Source organism: Oncorhynchus masou, chromosome 29, assembly GCF_036934945.1.
Source record: "Oncorhynchus masou masou isolate Uvic2021 chromosome 29, UVic_Omas_1.1, whole genome shotgun sequence".
Classification (NCBI taxonomy): Eukaryota; Metazoa; Chordata; class Actinopteri; order Salmoniformes; family Salmonidae; genus Oncorhynchus; species Oncorhynchus masou.
In genome coordinates this window covers 89,388,666-89,405,293 of record NC_088240.1, presented here as the reverse complement: position 1 = coordinate 89,405,293, position 16,628 = coordinate 89,388,666, and the positions used below count along the sequence as shown (strand labels likewise).

General features: G+C 47.5%; 1 protein-coding gene across 1 annotated transcript in view; it reads right to left on the bottom strand.

Annotated features, from left to right (window-relative positions):
- Nucleotides 1-317: 317 nt before the first annotated feature.
- Nucleotides 318-16,628, bottom strand: part of LOC135520946 (solute carrier family 45 member 4-like) — a 75,429-nt gene continuing 59,118 nt past the window's right edge. Inside the window, exons 6-8 of the mRNA XM_064946820.1 lie at nt 6,608-6,707; nt 3,352-3,563; nt 318-2,105 (exon numbers count right to left, since the gene is read on the bottom strand). Of these exons, the coding sequence (XP_064802892.1) occupies nt 1,722-2,105; nt 3,352-3,563; nt 6,608-6,707 (696 nt within the window). The 3' untranslated portion in view covers nt 318-1,721. The remainder of the gene's footprint in view (nt 2,106-3,351; nt 3,564-6,607; nt 6,708-16,628) is intronic.

Below are 16,628 nucleotides of genomic sequence, written 5' to 3'. Positions count from 1 at the left end.
ATTGTTCTGAACTGGGATCCTCTGTGACTGCAGCATCTTTAGTGAGGTCACAGTAACATAGGGACTCCTATACTGTTCTGAACTGGATCCTCTGACTGCAGCATATTTAGTGAGTCACAGTAACATAGGGACTCCTATACTGTTCTGAACTGGATCCTCTGACTGCAGCATATTTAGTGAGTCACAGTAACATAGGGACTCCTATACTGTTCTGAACTGGATCCTCTGACTGCAGCATCTTTAGTGAGTCACAGTAACATAGGGACTCCTATACTGTTCTGAACTGGATCCTCTGTGGCTGCAGCATCTTTAGTGAGGTCACAGTAACATAGGGACTCCCATACTGTTCTGAACTGGATCCTCTGACTGCAGCATCTTTAGTGAGGTCACAGTAACATAGGGACTCCTATACTGTTCTAAACTGGATCCTCTGACTGCAGCATCTTTAGTGAGTCACAGTAACATAGGGACTCCTATACTGTTCTGAACTGGATCCTCTGTGGCTGCAGCATCTTTAGTGAGGTCACAGTAACAGAGCGACTCCTATATTGTTCTAAACTGGATCCTCTGGGGCTGCAGCATCTTTAGTGAGTCACAGTAACATAGGGACTCCCATATTGTTCTGAACTGGATCCTCTGGGGCTGCAGCATCTTTAGTGAGTCACAGTAACATAGGGACTCCCATACTGTTCTAAACTGGATCCTCTGGGGCTGCAGCATCTTTAGTGAGGTCACAGTAACATAGGGACTCCCATACTGTTCTGAACTGGATCCTCTGTGGCTGCAGCATCTTTAGTGAGGTCACAGTAACATAGGGACTCCCATACTGTTCTGAACTGGATCCTCTGTGACTGCAGCATCTTTAGTGAGGTCACAGTAACATAGGGACTCCCATACTGTTCTGAACTGGATCCTCTGTGACTGCAGCATCTTTAGTGAGGTCACAGTAACATAGGGACTCCCATACTGTTCTGAACTGGATCCTCTGTGACTGCAGCATCTTTAGTGAGGTCACAGTAACATAGGGACTCCCATACTGTTCTGAACTGGATCCTCTGACTGCAGCATCTTTAGCGAGTCACAGTAACATAGGGACTCCTATATCATTCTGTCTGTGGGGAAACTAAGTTTGATCTAAAAACGTTAATCGGTCACTCAAACCATTTCATATAATCACAAAATAAAATCAATAAAAAATGTTTTCAATTTAGAAAAGGAGTGAAAATATTCATGTGCAGTCTAAACAACCATCTACAGAAAAAGTCCAAGTTACGTTTAAGAAAAAGAGTCCAGCATTAGATCCTGTGTATGAGGTGGATACTCCTTCTGATATTGTGGATACTCCTTCTGATAAGGCCTGCAGGCCTTTCAAACTGTGAATGAGTCCCAAATGGCACCCTATTCCCTATTGCACTACATTTGACCAGAGCCTTATGGAACCAGGTAAAAAGTGCACTATAAAGGGAGTAGGGTGCTATTTGGGACATAATCAGTGAAACCACAAACATTTGAACCCCACGAGGAAAAGAAAAACAGCCATATGTCAAGAAATGCACAACGTGTTCATTGGAACAGTCCATCCCACTGGAACTCATGTGCCTAGTGAGTGTTAAGGTTTGGTCACTGTATGTGCAGATTAAAGAAAGGAGACAAAGAGAGGAAGCCACTTTATGACTATTGTGATGCCACCAGTATTTTGTCCTTGTCCCTCTTCTTCTTTGTTAAATAGTGGACTCGTAGTGTGCCGTGCTGCTGCTGCCCTTAGGCGACGTTTTGAGGACAACTGGCTCCTGCATACTGCTACCACTGGGGCCTGGTTCTGGGGCCACCAGGGCCGGAGCCCCTTCCTCTCCATACCCCTCCTGGTCCTGCGTAGTGGTGGGAGTGGAGGAGTCTGGGTAGATGACCAGGAAGGTGGAGGTGAGGAAGCCCAGGAAGGAGCCTCCAGATGCCATCATTGGAATGACCCGCACACTGCCCACCGCGTCCACCACCGTGCTCAGTGCAGACGCCACCAGGATCTGGGCAATGTACACCTGGCACGACAGTATGGCACAGTCGATGCCGAAGCCTCGCCGCGACTTCCCCGGACTGTGGTGGATGTACTGCGGTAGAGACAAAGGGGGGAAGAAATGACCTGTTTTTACTCATCTCTCACATCAGTCCTAAGATTGGAACAGGGTAATAGTCTAACTCTATTATCATCACATTGGCCTAGAATGAGCAACATCATATCCATATCAAGTCGTTTTTATTAACAATATGACCCCTTTGAAAGTGTACCGACATCCTTGTTCTCGTGGTACTGGCAGCGTCTACTAACTAGGTCTGTTAAGATCTATAGTGAACTAAAGTAATCTACACTGAGTGTAAAAACATTAAGAACACCTGCTCTTTCCATGACATAGACTGACCAGGTGAATCCAGGTGAAAGCTATGATCCCTTGTTGATATTAAATCCACTTCAAACAGTGTAGATGGAGACACGTTGAAGACGAAGGCCATGCAGCCGAAACAGAGAGTTTAAACTTTGTTTTCATTGAACATGCCATACAAAATGGCATTTTAAATAATTATATGAAGAGTGCCTTGGTCCTCCTTCCTTTCTAAGGATTTTTAAGCCTTGAGACAATTGAGACATGGATTGTATGTGTGCCATTCAGAGGGTCAATGGGCAAGACAAAAGATTTAAGTGCCTTTGAAAAGGGTATGGTAGATGTTACCACGTGCACCGGTTTGTGTCAAAAACTGCAACACTAGTGGGTTTTACACGCTCAACAGTTTCCCCTGTGTATCAAGAATGGTCCACCACCCAAAGGACATCCAGCCAACTTGACAACTGTGTGAAGCATTGGAGTCAACATGGGTCAGCATCCCTGTGGAACTCTTTTAACACCTTGTAGAGTCCATCCCTGATGAGTTGAGGCTGTAGAGGTGTTCCTAATGTTTGGTGTTCTCAGTGTATTGTCTCATTTAACCCTACAAGACATGTGGGCATGTAGTTCTGTTACCATTTAATAGAAAGGACGTGAGACAGAATTCATGTACTGGCTCAGCTACACTACAGCTATCGGGCGTTCCGCATTGGCTTCACAAATTGAGGGAATGTATCAAGAACGGTCTACCACCCAAAGGACAACCAGCTAATTTTACAACTGTGGGAAACATGGGAGTCAACATGTGCCAGCATCCCTGTGGAACACTTGACACCCTGCAAAGTCCATGGCCCGACATATTGAGGCTGTTCTGAGGACAAGGGAGGAGGGGCTGTAACTCAACATTAGGAAGGTGTTCCTAATGTTTTGTGCACTCAGTATATAGTGATCTATGGTGTTCCACAGTGATCCTCACCTGCTTGTTCTCGTGGTACTGGCCCAGCAGAGCATAGGGGCAGTAGGAGATACTCATGGAGATGATGCCCATGGTGCTGATCATCACCATGGCAACATAGACGTTAGGGAAGATCGCCATGACTGCAGTTCCCAGGGAGAAGCTCAGAGTACCCAGGATGTAGATCACCTTAATGCTCAGGTCGTAGTTGTCCAGGTACTTCTGGAGCACAGCTGTCAACAAATACAACATACGCAACATTATTGTGTTGGCACAAATTAGTTGCATTAAGTAGCATGTACTAAGTACTAACTATACTGGTTGTGAGTCAAGACCTCATTCTTTGGTATACGCGTTGCTGTCCATACCGTACGCGTTGCTGTCCATACCGTACGCGTTGCTGTCCATACCGTACGCGTTGCTGTCCATACTGTACGCGTTGCTGTCCATACTGTACACGTTGCTGTCCACGTTGCTGTCCACGTTGCTGTCCATACCGTACACGTTGCTGTTCATACCGTACATGCTGCTGTTCATACCGTACATGCTGCTGTTCATACCGTACACGTTGCTGTCCATACCGTGCACGTTGATGTTCACGTTGCTGTCCATGCCGTGCACGTTGATGTTCACGTTGCTGTCCATGCCGTGCACGTTGATGTTCACGTTGCTGTCCATGCCGTATGTGTTGCTGTCCATACCGTACGCGTTGCTGTCCATACCGTACGCGTTGCTGTCCACGTTGCTGTCCATACCGTACACGTTACTGTCCATACCGTGCACGTTGCTGTCCATACCGTGCACGTTGCTGTCCATACCGTGCACGTTGATGTTCACGTTGTTGTTCATACCGTACACGTTGCTGTTCACGTTGCTGGACATACTGTACACGTTGCTGTTCATACCGTGCACGTTGCTGTTCATACCGTAGACGTTGCTGTCCATTTTGCTGTACACACCGTACACGTTGCTGTCCACAATGCTGTCCATTCCGTACACGTTGCTGTCCATACCGTACACGTTGCTGTCCATACCGTACACGTTGCTGTCCATACCGTACACGTTGCTGTCCATACTGTACACGTTGCTGTCCACGTTGCTGTCTATACCGTACACGTTGCTGTCCATGCTGTGCACCTTGCTGTCCATACCGTACACGTTGCTGTCCATACTGTACATGTTGCTGTTCACGTTGCTTTCCATATTGTCCACGTTGCTGTCCGTACTGTCCACGTTGCTGTCCATATCGTAGACGTTGCTGTCCGGCTGTCCATACTGTCCACATTGCTGTCCGTACTGTCCACGTTGCTGTCCGTACTGTCCACAATACTGTCCATACCGTACACATTGCCGTCCGTTGCCGTCCATACCGTACACGTTGCTGTCCATACCGTACACGTTGCTGTTCACGTTGCTGTCCGGCTGTCCATACCGTCCACGTTGCCGTCCATACCGTACACCTTGCTGTCCATACCGTACATGTTGCTGTTTACGTTGCTTTCCATATTGTCCACGTTGCTGTCCGTACCGTCCACGTTGCCGTCCATACCGTACACCTTGCCGTCCATACCGTACACCTTGCCGTCCATACCGTACATGTTGCTGTTCACCTTGCCGTCCGTACCGTACACCTTGCCGTCCGTACACCTTGCCGTCCGTACCGTACACCTTGCCGTCCATACCGTACACCTTGCCGTCCATACCGTACATGTTGCTGTTCACGTTGCCGTCCGTACCGTACACCTTGCCGTCCATACCGTACATGTTGCTGTTCACGTTGCTTTCCATATTGTCCACGTTGCCGTCCGTACCGTACACCTTGCCGTCCATACCATACACCTTGCCGTCCATACCGTACACGTTGCTGTTAATTTTGCTGTCCATACTGTACAGGTTCCTGTCCATACTGTACAGGTTGCTGTCCATACTGTACAGGTTGCTGTTCACGTTGCTGTCCACAATACTGTCCATACTGTACACGTTGCTGTCCATTTCTGTCCATACCGTACACGTTGCCGTCCATACCGTACACGTTGCCGTCCATACCGTACACGTTGCATGTTAATTTTGCTGTTCATCCTGTACACGTTGCTGTCCACACTGTACATGTTGCTGTCCACACTGTACATGTTGCTGTCCACATTGCTGTCCATACCGTACACCTTGCTGTCCATACTGTCCACGTTGCTGTCCATACTGTACAGGTTGCTGTCCATTTTGCTGTCCATACCGTGCACGTGGCTGTCCATACCATCCACGTGGCTGTCCACGTTGCTGTCCATACTGTACAGGTTGCTGTCCATTTTGTTGTCCATACCGTACACAATTGCTGTCCATACCGTCGACGTTGCTGTCCATACCGTACACGTTGCTGTCCACAATGTACATTTTGCTGTCCATACCGTCCACAATTGCTGTTCATACCGTCCACGTTGCTGTCCATACTGTACACGTTGCTGTCCATTTTGCTGTCCATACCGTCTACGTTGCTGTCCATACCTACCACGTTGCTGTCCATGTTGCTGTCCATACCGTACAGGTTGCTGTCCATGTTGCTGTCCATACCGTACAGGATGCTGTCCATTTTGCTGTCCATACAGTACACAATTGCCGTCCACGTTGCCGTCCACGTTGCCGTCCCACACTGTCCACGTTGCCGTCCACACTGTCCACGTTGCCGTCCACGTTGCCGTCCACGTTGCCGTCCACGTTGCCGTCCACGTTGCCGTCCACACTGTCCACGTTGCCGTCCACACTGTCCACGTTGCCGTCCACACTGTCCACGTTGCCGTCCACACTGTCCACGTCGCCCACACTGTCCACGTCGCCGTCCACACTGTCCACGTTGCCGTCCACACTGTCCACGTTGCCGTCCACACTGTCCACGTTGCCGTCCACACTGTCCACGTTGCCGTCCACACTGTCCACGTTGCCTTCCACACTGTCCACGTTGCCTTCCACACTGTCCACGTTGCTTTCCACACTGTCCACGTTGCTTTCCACACTGTCCACGTTGCCGTCCACACTGTCCACGTTGCTTTCCACACTGTCCACGTTGCCGTCCACACTGTCCACGTTGCCGTCCACACTGTCCACGTTGCCGTCCACACTGTCCACGTTGCCTTCCACACTGTCCACGTTGCTTTCCACACTGTCCACGTTGCTTTCCACACTGTCCACGTTGCTTTCCACACTGTCCACGTTGCCGTCCACGTTGCCGTCCACACTGTCCACGTTGCTTTCCACACTGTGTATTTCTCTAAGGAGTAGGACCTACCTGAGCAGACTGCAGCGGTAGCAGCATAGACAACCAGTCCCCAGCAGCCCATCTGAACCCCTTTATGGTAGTTCTGCAGGCCAGTGGAGTTAGCAGGAGCCTAGACAGAGAAAATAGAACATATAGAAGTCAATAAACTCCGAAATCAATTTGCACCACAAAATTGTGCATATTATCAGATTAAACATTTTGTCCCATTAAAAACATTACATCGGCATTTAAAATAACTTGAGCCCTTGTCAGTAGACCTAGTGATTTTGAGGGTATTCTGTCCTGTAGAGGAGAAACAGAGACCTAGTGATTTTGAGGGTATTCTGTCCTGTAGAGGAGAAACAGAGACCTAGTGATTCTGAGGGTATTCTGTCCTGTAGAGGAGTAACAGAGACCTAGTGATTCTGAGGGTATTCTGTCCTGTAGAGGAGTAACAGAGACCTAGTGATTCTGAGGGTATTCTGTCCTGTAGAGGAGTAACAGAGACCTAGTGATTCTGAGGGTATTCTGTCCTGTAGAGGAGAAACAAAGACCTAGTGATTCTGAGGGTATTCTGTCCTGTAGAGGAGTAACAGAGACCTAGTGATTCTGAGGGTTCCCTGTCCTGTAGAGGAGTAACAGAGACCTAGTGATTCTGAGGGTATTCTGTCCTGTAGAGGAGACACAGAGACCTAGTGATTCTGAGGGTATTCTGTCCTGTAGAGGAGAAACAGAGACCTAGTGATTCTGAGGGTATTCTGTCCTGTAGAGGAGTAACAGAGACCTAGTGATTCTGAGGGTATTCTGTCCTGTAGAGGAGAAACAGAGACCTAGTGATTCTGAGGGTATTCTGTCCTGTAGAGGAGTAACAGAGACCTAGTGATTCTGAGGGTATTCTGTCCTGTAGAGGAGTAACAGAGACCTAGTGATTCTGAGGGTATTCTGTCCTGTAGAGGAGACACAGAGACCTAGTGATTCTGAGGGTATTCTGTCCTGTAGAGGAGAAACAGAGACCTAGTGATTCTGAGGGTATTCTGTCCTGTAGAGGAGTAACAGAGACCTAGTGATTCTGAGGGTATTCTGTCCTGTAGAGGAGACACAGAGACCTAGTGATTCTGAGGGTATTCTGTCCTGTAGAGGAGTAACAGAGACCTAGTGATTCTGAGGGTATTCTGTCCTGTAGAGGAGTAACAGAGACCTAGTGATTCTGAGGGTATTCTGTCCTATAGAGGAGTAACAGAGACCTAGTGATTCTGAGGGTATTCTGTCCTGTAGAGGAGTAACAGAGACCTAGTGATTCTGAGGGTTCCCTGTCCTGTAGAGGAGTAACAGAGACCTAGTGATTCTGAGGGTATTCTGTCCTGTATTGGAGAAACAGAGACCTAGTGATTCTGAGGGTATTCTGTCCTGTATTGGAGAAACAGAGACCTAGTGATTCTGAGGGTATTCTGTCCTGTATTGGAGAAACAGAGACCTAGTGATTCTGAGGGTATTCTGTCCTGTAGAGGAGAAACAGAGACCTAGTGATTCTGAGGGTATTCTGTCCTGTATTGGAGAAACAGAGACCTAGTGATTCTGAGGGTATTCTGTCCTGTAGAGGAGAAACAGAGACCTAGTGATTCTGTCCTGTAGGGAGTAACAGAGACCTTCTGTCCTGTAGAGGAGTAACAGAGACCTAGTGATGATTCTGAGGGTATTTCTGTCCTGTAGAGGAGTAACAGAGACCTAGTGATTCTGAGGGTATTCTGTCCTGTAGAGGAGAAACCTGTAGAGGAGAAACAGAGACCTAGTGATTCTGAGGGTATTCTGTCCTGTAGAGGAGAAACAGAGACCTAGTGATTCTGAGGGTATTCTGTCCTGTAGAGGAGAAACAGAGACCTAGTGATTCTGAGGGTATTCTGTCCTGTAGAGGAGAAACAGAGACCTAGTGATTCTGAGGGTTCCCTGTCCTGTAGAGGAGAAACAGAGACCTAGTGATTCTGAGGGTATTCTGTCCTGTAGAGGAGAAACAGAGACCTAGTGATTCTGAGGGTTTCCCTGTCTGTCCTGTAGAGGAGAAACAGAGACCTAGTTCTGAGGGTATTCTGTCCTGTAGAGGAGAAACAGAGACCTGTGATTCTGAGGGTATTCTGTCCTGTAGAGGAGAAACAGAGACCTAGTGATTCTGAGGGTATTCTGTCCTGTAGAGGAGAAACAGAGACCTAGTGATTCTGAGGGTATTCTGTCCTGTAGAGGAGAAACAGAGACCTAGTGATTCTGAGGGTATTCTGTCCTGTAGAGGAGAAACAGAGACCTAGTGATTCTGAGGGTATTCTGTCCTGTAGAGGAGTAACAGAGACCTAGTGATTCTGAGGGTATTCTGTCCCTGTAGAGGAGTAACAGAGACCTAGTGATTCTGAGGGTATTCTGTCCTGTAGAGGAGAAACAGAGACCTAGTGATTCTGAGGGTATTCTGTCCTGTAGAGGAGAAACAGAGACCTAGTGATTCTGAGGGTATTCTGTCCTGTAGAGGAGTAACAGAGACCTAGTGATTCTGAGGGTATTCTGTCCTGTAGAGGAGTAACAGAGACCTAGTGATTCTGAGGGTATTCTGTCCTGTAGAGGAGAAACAGAGACCTAGTGATTCTGAGGGTTTCCTGTCCTGTAGAGGAGTAACAGAGACCTAGTGATTCTGAGGGTATTCTGTCCTAACAGAGACCTAGTGATTCTGAGGATTCTGTCCTGTAACAGAGACCTAGTGATTCTGAGGGTATTCTGTCCTGTAGAGGAGACACAGAGACCTAGTGATTCTGAGGGTTCCCAGTCCTGTAGAGGAGAAACAGAGACCTAGTGATTCTGAGGGTTCCCTGTCCTGTAGAGGAGTAACAGAGACCTAGTGATTCTGAGGGTATTCTGTCCTGTAGAGGAGTAACAGAGACCTAGTGATTCTGAGGGTATTCCGTCCTGTAGAGGAGACACAGAGACCTAGTGATTCTGAGGGTATTCTGTCCTGTAGAGGAGTAACAGAGACCTAGTGATTCTGAGGGTTCCCAGTCCTGTAGAGGAGACACAGAGACCTAGTGATTCTGAGGGTATTCTGTCCTGTAGAGGAGTAACAGAGACCTAGTGATTCTGAGGGTATTCTGTCCTGTAGAGGAGTAACAGAGACCTAGTGATTCTGAGGGTATTCCTGTCCTGTAGAGGAGAAACAGAGACCTAGTGATTCTGAGGGTATTCTGTCCTGTAGAGGAGTAACAGAGACCTAGTGATTCTGAGGGTATTCTGTCCTGTAGAGGAGAAACAGAGACCTAGTGATTCTGAGGGTATTCTGTCCTGTAGAGGAGAAACAGAGACCTAGTGATTCTGAGGGTATTCTGTCCTGTAGAGGAGAAACAGAGACCTAGTGATTCTGAGGGTATTCTGTCCTGTGTCTGAGGGTATTCTGTCCTGTAGAGGAGAAACAGAGACCTAGTGATTCTGAGGGTATTCTGTCCTGTAGAGGAGAAACAGAGACCTAGTGAGTGATTCTGATTCTGAGGGTATTCTGTCCCTGTAGAGGAGAAACAGAGACCTAGTGATTCTGAGGGTATTCTGTCCTGTAGAGGAGAAACAGAGACCTAGTGATTCTGAGGGTATTCTGTCCTGTAGAGGAGAAACAGAGACCTAGTGATTCTGAGGGTATTCTGTCCTGTAGAGGAGAAACAGAGACCTAGTGATTCTGAGGGTATTCTGTCCTGTAGAGGAGAAACAGAGACCTAGTGATTCTGAGGGTATTCTGTCCTGTAGAGGAGTAACAGAGACCTAGTGATTCTGAGGGTATTCTGTCCTGTAGAGGAGAAACAGAGACCTAGTGATTCTGAGGGTATTCTGTCCTGTAGAGGAGAAACAGAGACCTAGTGATTCTGAGGGTATTCTGTCCTGTAGAGGAGAAAGAGACAGTGATTCTGAGGGTATTCTGTCTAGTGATTCTGAGGGTATTCTGTCCTGTAGAGGAGAAACAGAGACCTAGTGATTCTGAGGGTATTCTGTCCTGTAGAGGAGAAACAGAGACCTAGTGATTCTGAGGGTATTCTGTCCTGTAGAGGAGAAACAGAGACCTAGTGATTCTGAGGGTATTCTGTCCTGTAGAGGAGAAACAGAGACCTAGTGATTCTGAGGGTATTCTGTCCTGTAGAGGAGAAACAGAGACCTAGTGATTCTGAGGGTATTCTGTCCTGTAGAGGAGAAACAGAGACCTAGTGATTCTGAGGGTATTCTGTCCTGTAGAGGAGAAACAGAGACCTAGTGATTCTGAGGGTATTCTGTCCTGTAGAGGAGAAACAGAGACCTAGTGATTCTGAGGGTATTCTGTCAGAGACCTAGTGATTCTGAGGAGAGGAGACAGAGACCTAGTGATTCTGAGGGTATTCTGTCCTGTCCAGAGACCTAGTGATTCTGAGGGTATTCTGTCCTGTAGAGGAGTAACAGAGACCTAGTGATTCTGAGGGTATTCTGTCCTGTAGAGGAGAAAGAGACCTAGTGATTCTGAGGGTATTCTGTCCTGTAGAGGAGAAACAGAGACCTAGTGATTCTGAGGGTATTCTGTCCTGTAGAGGAGAAACAGAGACCTAGTGATTCTGAGGGTATTCTGTCCTGTAGAGGAGTAACAGAGACCTAGTGATTCTGAGGGTATTCTGTCCTGTAGAGGAGAAACAGAGACCTAGTGATTCTGAGGGTATTCTGTCCTGTAGAGGAGAAACAGAGACCTAGTGATTCTGAGGGTATTCTGTCCTGTAGAGGAGAAACAGAGACCTAGTGATTCTGAGGGTATTCTGTCCTGTAGAGGAGAAACAGAGACCTAGTGATTCTGAGGGTATTCTGTCCTGTAGAGGAGAAACAGAGACCTAGTGATTCTGAGGGTATTCTGTCCTGTAGAGGAGAAACAGAGACCTAGTGATTCTGAGGGTATTCTGTCCTGTAGAGGAGACACAGAGACCTAGTGATTCTGAGGGTATTCTGTCCTGTAGAGGAGAAACAGAGACCTAGTGATTCTGAGGGTATTCTGTCCTGTAGAGGAGAACAGAGACCTAGTGATTCTGAGGGTATTCTGTCCTGTAGAGGAGAACAGAGACCTAGTGATTCTGAGGGTATTCTGTCCTGTAGAGGAGTAACAGAGACCTAGTGATTCTGAGGGTATTCTGTCCTGTAGAGGATTCTGAAACAGAGACCTAGTGATTCTGAGGGTATTCTGTCCTGTAGAGGAGTAACAGAGACCTAGTGATTCTGAGGGTATTCTGTCCTGTAGAGGAGTAAACAGAGACCTAGTGATTCTGAGGGTATTCTGTCCTGTAGAGGAGAAACAGAGACCTAGTGATTCTGAGGGTATTCTGTCCTGTAGAGGAGAAACAGAGACCTAGTGATTCTGAGGGTATTCTGTCCTGTAGAGGAGAAACAGAGACCTAGTGATTCTGAGGGTATTCTGTCCTGTAGAGGAGAGAACAGAGACCTAGTGATTCTGAGGGTATTCTGTCCTGTAGAGGAGAAACAGAGACCTAGTGATTCTGAGGGTATTCTGTCCTGTAGAGGAGAAACAGAGACCTAGTGATTCTGAGGGTATTCTGTCCTGTAGAGGAGAAACAGAGACCTAGTGATTCTGAGGGTATTCTGTCCTGTAGAGGAGAAACAGAGACCTAGTGATTCTGAGGGTATTCTGTCCTGTAGAGGAGAAACAGAGACCTGAGTGAGAGGAGTTCTGAGGGTATTCTGTCCTGTAGAGGAGAAACAGAGACCTAGTGATTCTGAGGGTATTCTGTCCTGTAGAGGAGAAACAGAGACCTAGTGATTCTGAGGGTATTCTGTCCTGTAGAGGAGAAACAGAGACCTAGTGATTCTGAGGGTATTCTGTCCTGTAGAGGAGTAACAGAGACCTAGTGATTCTGAGGGTATTCTGTCCTGTAGAGGAGTAACAGAGACCTAGTGATTCTGAGGGTTCCCTGTCCTGTAGAGGAGACACAGAGACCTAGTGATTCTGAGGGTTTCTGTCCTGTAGAGGAGACACAGAGACCTAGTGATTCTGAGGGTTCCCTGTCCTGTAGAGGAGAAACAGAGACCTAGTGATTCTGAGGGTTCCCTGTCCTGTAGAGGAGAAACAGAGACCTAGTGATTCTGAGGGTATTCTGTCCTGTAGAGGAGAGAACAGGGTATTCTGTCCTGTAGACCTAGTGATTCTGAGGGTATTCTGTCCTGTAGAGGAGAAACAGAGACCTAGTGATTCTGAGAGGAGAAACAGAGACCTAGTGATTCTGTCTGTCCTGTAGAGGAGTAACAGAGACCTAGTGATTCTGAGGGTATTCTGTCCTGTAGAGGAGAAACAGAGACCTAGTGATTCTGAGGGTATTCTGTCCTGTAGAGGAGAAACAGAGACCTAGTGATTCTGAGGGTATTCTGTCCTGTAGAGGAGTAACAGAGACCTAGTGATTCTGAGGGTATTCTGTCCTGTAGAGGAGTAACAGAGACCTAGTGATTCTGAGGGTATTCTGTCCTGTAGAGGAGAAACAGAGACCTAGTGATTCTGAGGGTATTCTGTCCTGTAGAGGAGTAACAGAGACCTAGTGATTCTGAGGGTATTCTGTCCTGTAGAGGAGAAACAGAGACCTAGTGATTCTGAGGGTATTCTGTCCTGTAGAGGAGTAACAGAGACCTAGTGATTCTGAGGGTATTCTGTCCTGTATTGGAGTAACAGAGACCTAGTGATTCTGAGGGTTCCCTGTCCTGTAGAGGAGACACAGAGACCTAGTGATTCTGAGGGTTCCCTGTCCTGTAGAGGAGACACAGAGACCTAGTGATTCTGAGGGTTCCCTGTCCTGTAGAGGAGTAACAGAGACCTAGTGATTCTGAGGGTATTCTGTCCTGTATTGGAGTAACAGAGACCTAGTGATTCTGAGGGTTCCCTGTCCTGTAGAGGAGACACAGAGACCTAGTGATTCTGAGGGTTCCCTGTCCTGTAGAGGAGACACAGAGACCTAGTGATTCTGAGGGTTCCCTGTCCTGTAGAGGAGAAACAGAGACCTAGTGATTCTGAGGGTTCCCTGTCCTGTAGAGGAGAAACAGAGACCTAGTGATTCTGAGGGTATTCTGTCCTGTAGAGGAGTAACAGAGACCTAGTGATTCTGAGGGTATTCTGTCCTGTAGAGGAGAAACAGAGACCTAGTGATTCTGAGGGTATTCTGTCCTGTAGAGGAGAAACAGAGACCTAGTGATTCTGAGGGTTCCCTGTCCTGTAGAGGAGTAACAGAGACCTAGTGATTCTGAGGGTATTCTGTCCTGTAGAGGAGTAACAGAGACCTAGTGATTCTGAGGGTTCCCAGTCCTGTAGAGGAGAAACAGAGACCTAGTGATTCTGAGGGTATTCTGTCCTGTAGAGGAGTAACAGAGACCTAGTGATTCTGAGGGTATTCTGTCCTGTAGAGGAGTAACAGAGACCTAGTGATTCTGAGGGTTCCCAGTCCTGTAGAGGAGAAACAGAGACCTAGTGATTCTGAGGGTTCCCTGTCCTGTAGAGGAGTAACAGAGACCTAGTGATTCTGAGGGTATTCTGTCCTGTAGAGGAGTAACAGAGACCTAGTGATTCTGAGGGTATTCTGTCCTGTAGAGGAGAAACAGAGACCTAGTGATTCTGAGGGTATTCTGTCCTGTAGAGGAGACACAGAGACCTAGTGATTCTGAGGGTTCCCTGTCCTGTAGAGGAGTAACAGAGACCTAGTGATTCTGAGGGTATTCTGTCCTGTAGAGGAGAAACAGAGACCTAGTGATTCTGAGGGTTCCCTGTCCTGTAGAGGAGAAACAGAGACCTAGTGATTCTGAGGGTATTCTGTCCTGTAGAGGAGAAACAGAGACCTAGTGATTCTGAGGGTATTCTGTCCTGTAGAGGAGAAACAGAGACCTAGTGATTCTGAGGGTATTCTGTCCTGTAGAGGAGTAACAGAGACCTAGTGATTCTGAGGGTATTCTGTCCTGTAGAGGAGTAACAGAGACCTAGTGATTCTGAGGGTATTCTGTCCTGTAGAGGAGAAACAGAGACCTAGTGATTCTGAGGGTATTCTGTCCTGTAGAGGAGTAACAGAGACCTAGTGATTCTGAGGGTATTCTGTCCTGTAGAGGAGAAACAGAGACCTAGTGATTCTGAGGGTATTCTGTCCTGTAGAGGAGAAACAGAGACCTAGTGATTCTGAGGGTTCCCTGTCCTGTAGAGGAGAAACAGAGACCTAGTGATTCTGAGGGTATTCTGTCCTGTAGAGGAGAAACAGAGACCTAGTGATTCTGAGGGTATTCTGTCCTGTAGAGGAGTAACAGAGACCTAGTGATTCTGAGGGTATTCTGTCCTGTAGAGGAGTAACAGAGACCTAGTGATTCTGAGGGTATTCTGTCCTGTAGAGGAGAAACAGAGACCTAGTGATTCTGAGGGTATTCTGTCCTGTAGAGGAGAAACAGAGACCTAGTGATTCTGAGGGTTCCCTGTCCTGTAGAGGAGAAACAGAGACCTAGTGATTCTGAGGGTTCCCTGTCCTGTAGAGGAGTAACAGAGACCTAGTGATTCTGAGGGTATTCTGTCCTGTAGAGGAGTAACAGAGACCTAGTGATTCTGAGGGTATTCTGTCCTGTAGAGGAGTAACAGAGACCTAGTGATTCTGAGGGTATTCTGTCCTGTAGAGGAGACACAGAGACCTAGTGATTCTGAGGGTTCCCAGTCCTGTAGAGGAGAAACAGAGACCTAGTGATTCTGAGGGTTCCCTGTCCTGTAGAGGAGTAACAGAGACCTAGTGATTCTGAGGGTATTCTGTCCTGTAGAGGAGTAACAGAGACCTAGTGATTCTGAGGGTTCCCTGTCCTGTAGCGGAGTAACAGAGACCTAGTGATTCTGAGGGTATTCTGTCCTGTAGAGGAGAAACAGAGACCTAGTGATTCTGAGGGTATTCTGTCCTGTAGAGGAGAAACAGAGACCTAGTGATTCTGAGGGTATTCTGTCCTGTAGAGGAGAAACAGAGACCTAGTGATTCTGAGGGTATTCTGTCCTGTAGAGGAGTAACAGAGACCTAGTGATTCTGAGGGTATTCTGTCCTGTAGAGGAGTAACAGAGACCTAGTGATTCTGAGGGTATTCTGTCCTGTAGAGGAGAAACAGAGACCTAGTGATTCTGAGGGTATTCTGTCCTGTAGAGGAGTAACAGAGACCTAGTGATTCTGAGGGTATTCTGTCCTGTATTGGAGTAACAGAGACCTAGTGATTCTGAGGGTTCCCTGTCCTGTAGAGGAGACACAGAGACCTAGTGATTCTGAGGGTTCCCTGTCCTGTAGAGGAGACACAGAGACCTAGTGATTCTGAGGGTTCCCTGTCCTGTAGAGGAGTAACAGAGACCTAGTGATTCTGAGGGTATTCTGTCCTGTATTGGAGTAACAGAGACCTAGTGATTCTGAGGGTTCCCTGTCCTGTAGAGGAGACACAGAGACCTAGTGATTCTGAGGGTTCCCTGTCCTGTAGAGGAGACACAGAGACCTAGTGATTCTGAGGGTTCCTGTCCTGTAGAGGAGAAACAGAGACCTAGTGATTCTGAGGGTTCCCTGTCCTGTAGAGGAGAAACAGAGACCTAGTGATTCTGAGGGTATTCTGTCCTGTAGAGGAGTAACAGAGACCTAGTGATTCTGAGGGTATTCTGTCCTGTAGAGGAGAAACAGAGACCTAGTGATTCTGAGGGTATTCTGTCCTGTAGAGGAGAAACAGAGACCTAGTGATTCTGAGGGTTCCCTGTCCTGTAGAGGAGTAACAGAGACCTAGTGATTCTGAGGGTATTCTGTGTCCTGTAGAGGAGTAACAGAGACCTAGTGATTCTGAGGGTTCCCAGTCCTGTAGAGGAGAAACAGAGACCTAGTGATTCTGAGGGTATTCTGTCCTGTAGAGGAGTAACAGAGACCTAGTGATTCTGAGGGTATTCTGTCCTGTAGAGGAGTAACAGAGACCTAGTGATTCTGAGGGTTCCCAGTCCTGTAGAGGAGAAACAGAGACCTAGTGATTCTGAGGGTTCCTGTCCTGTAGAGGA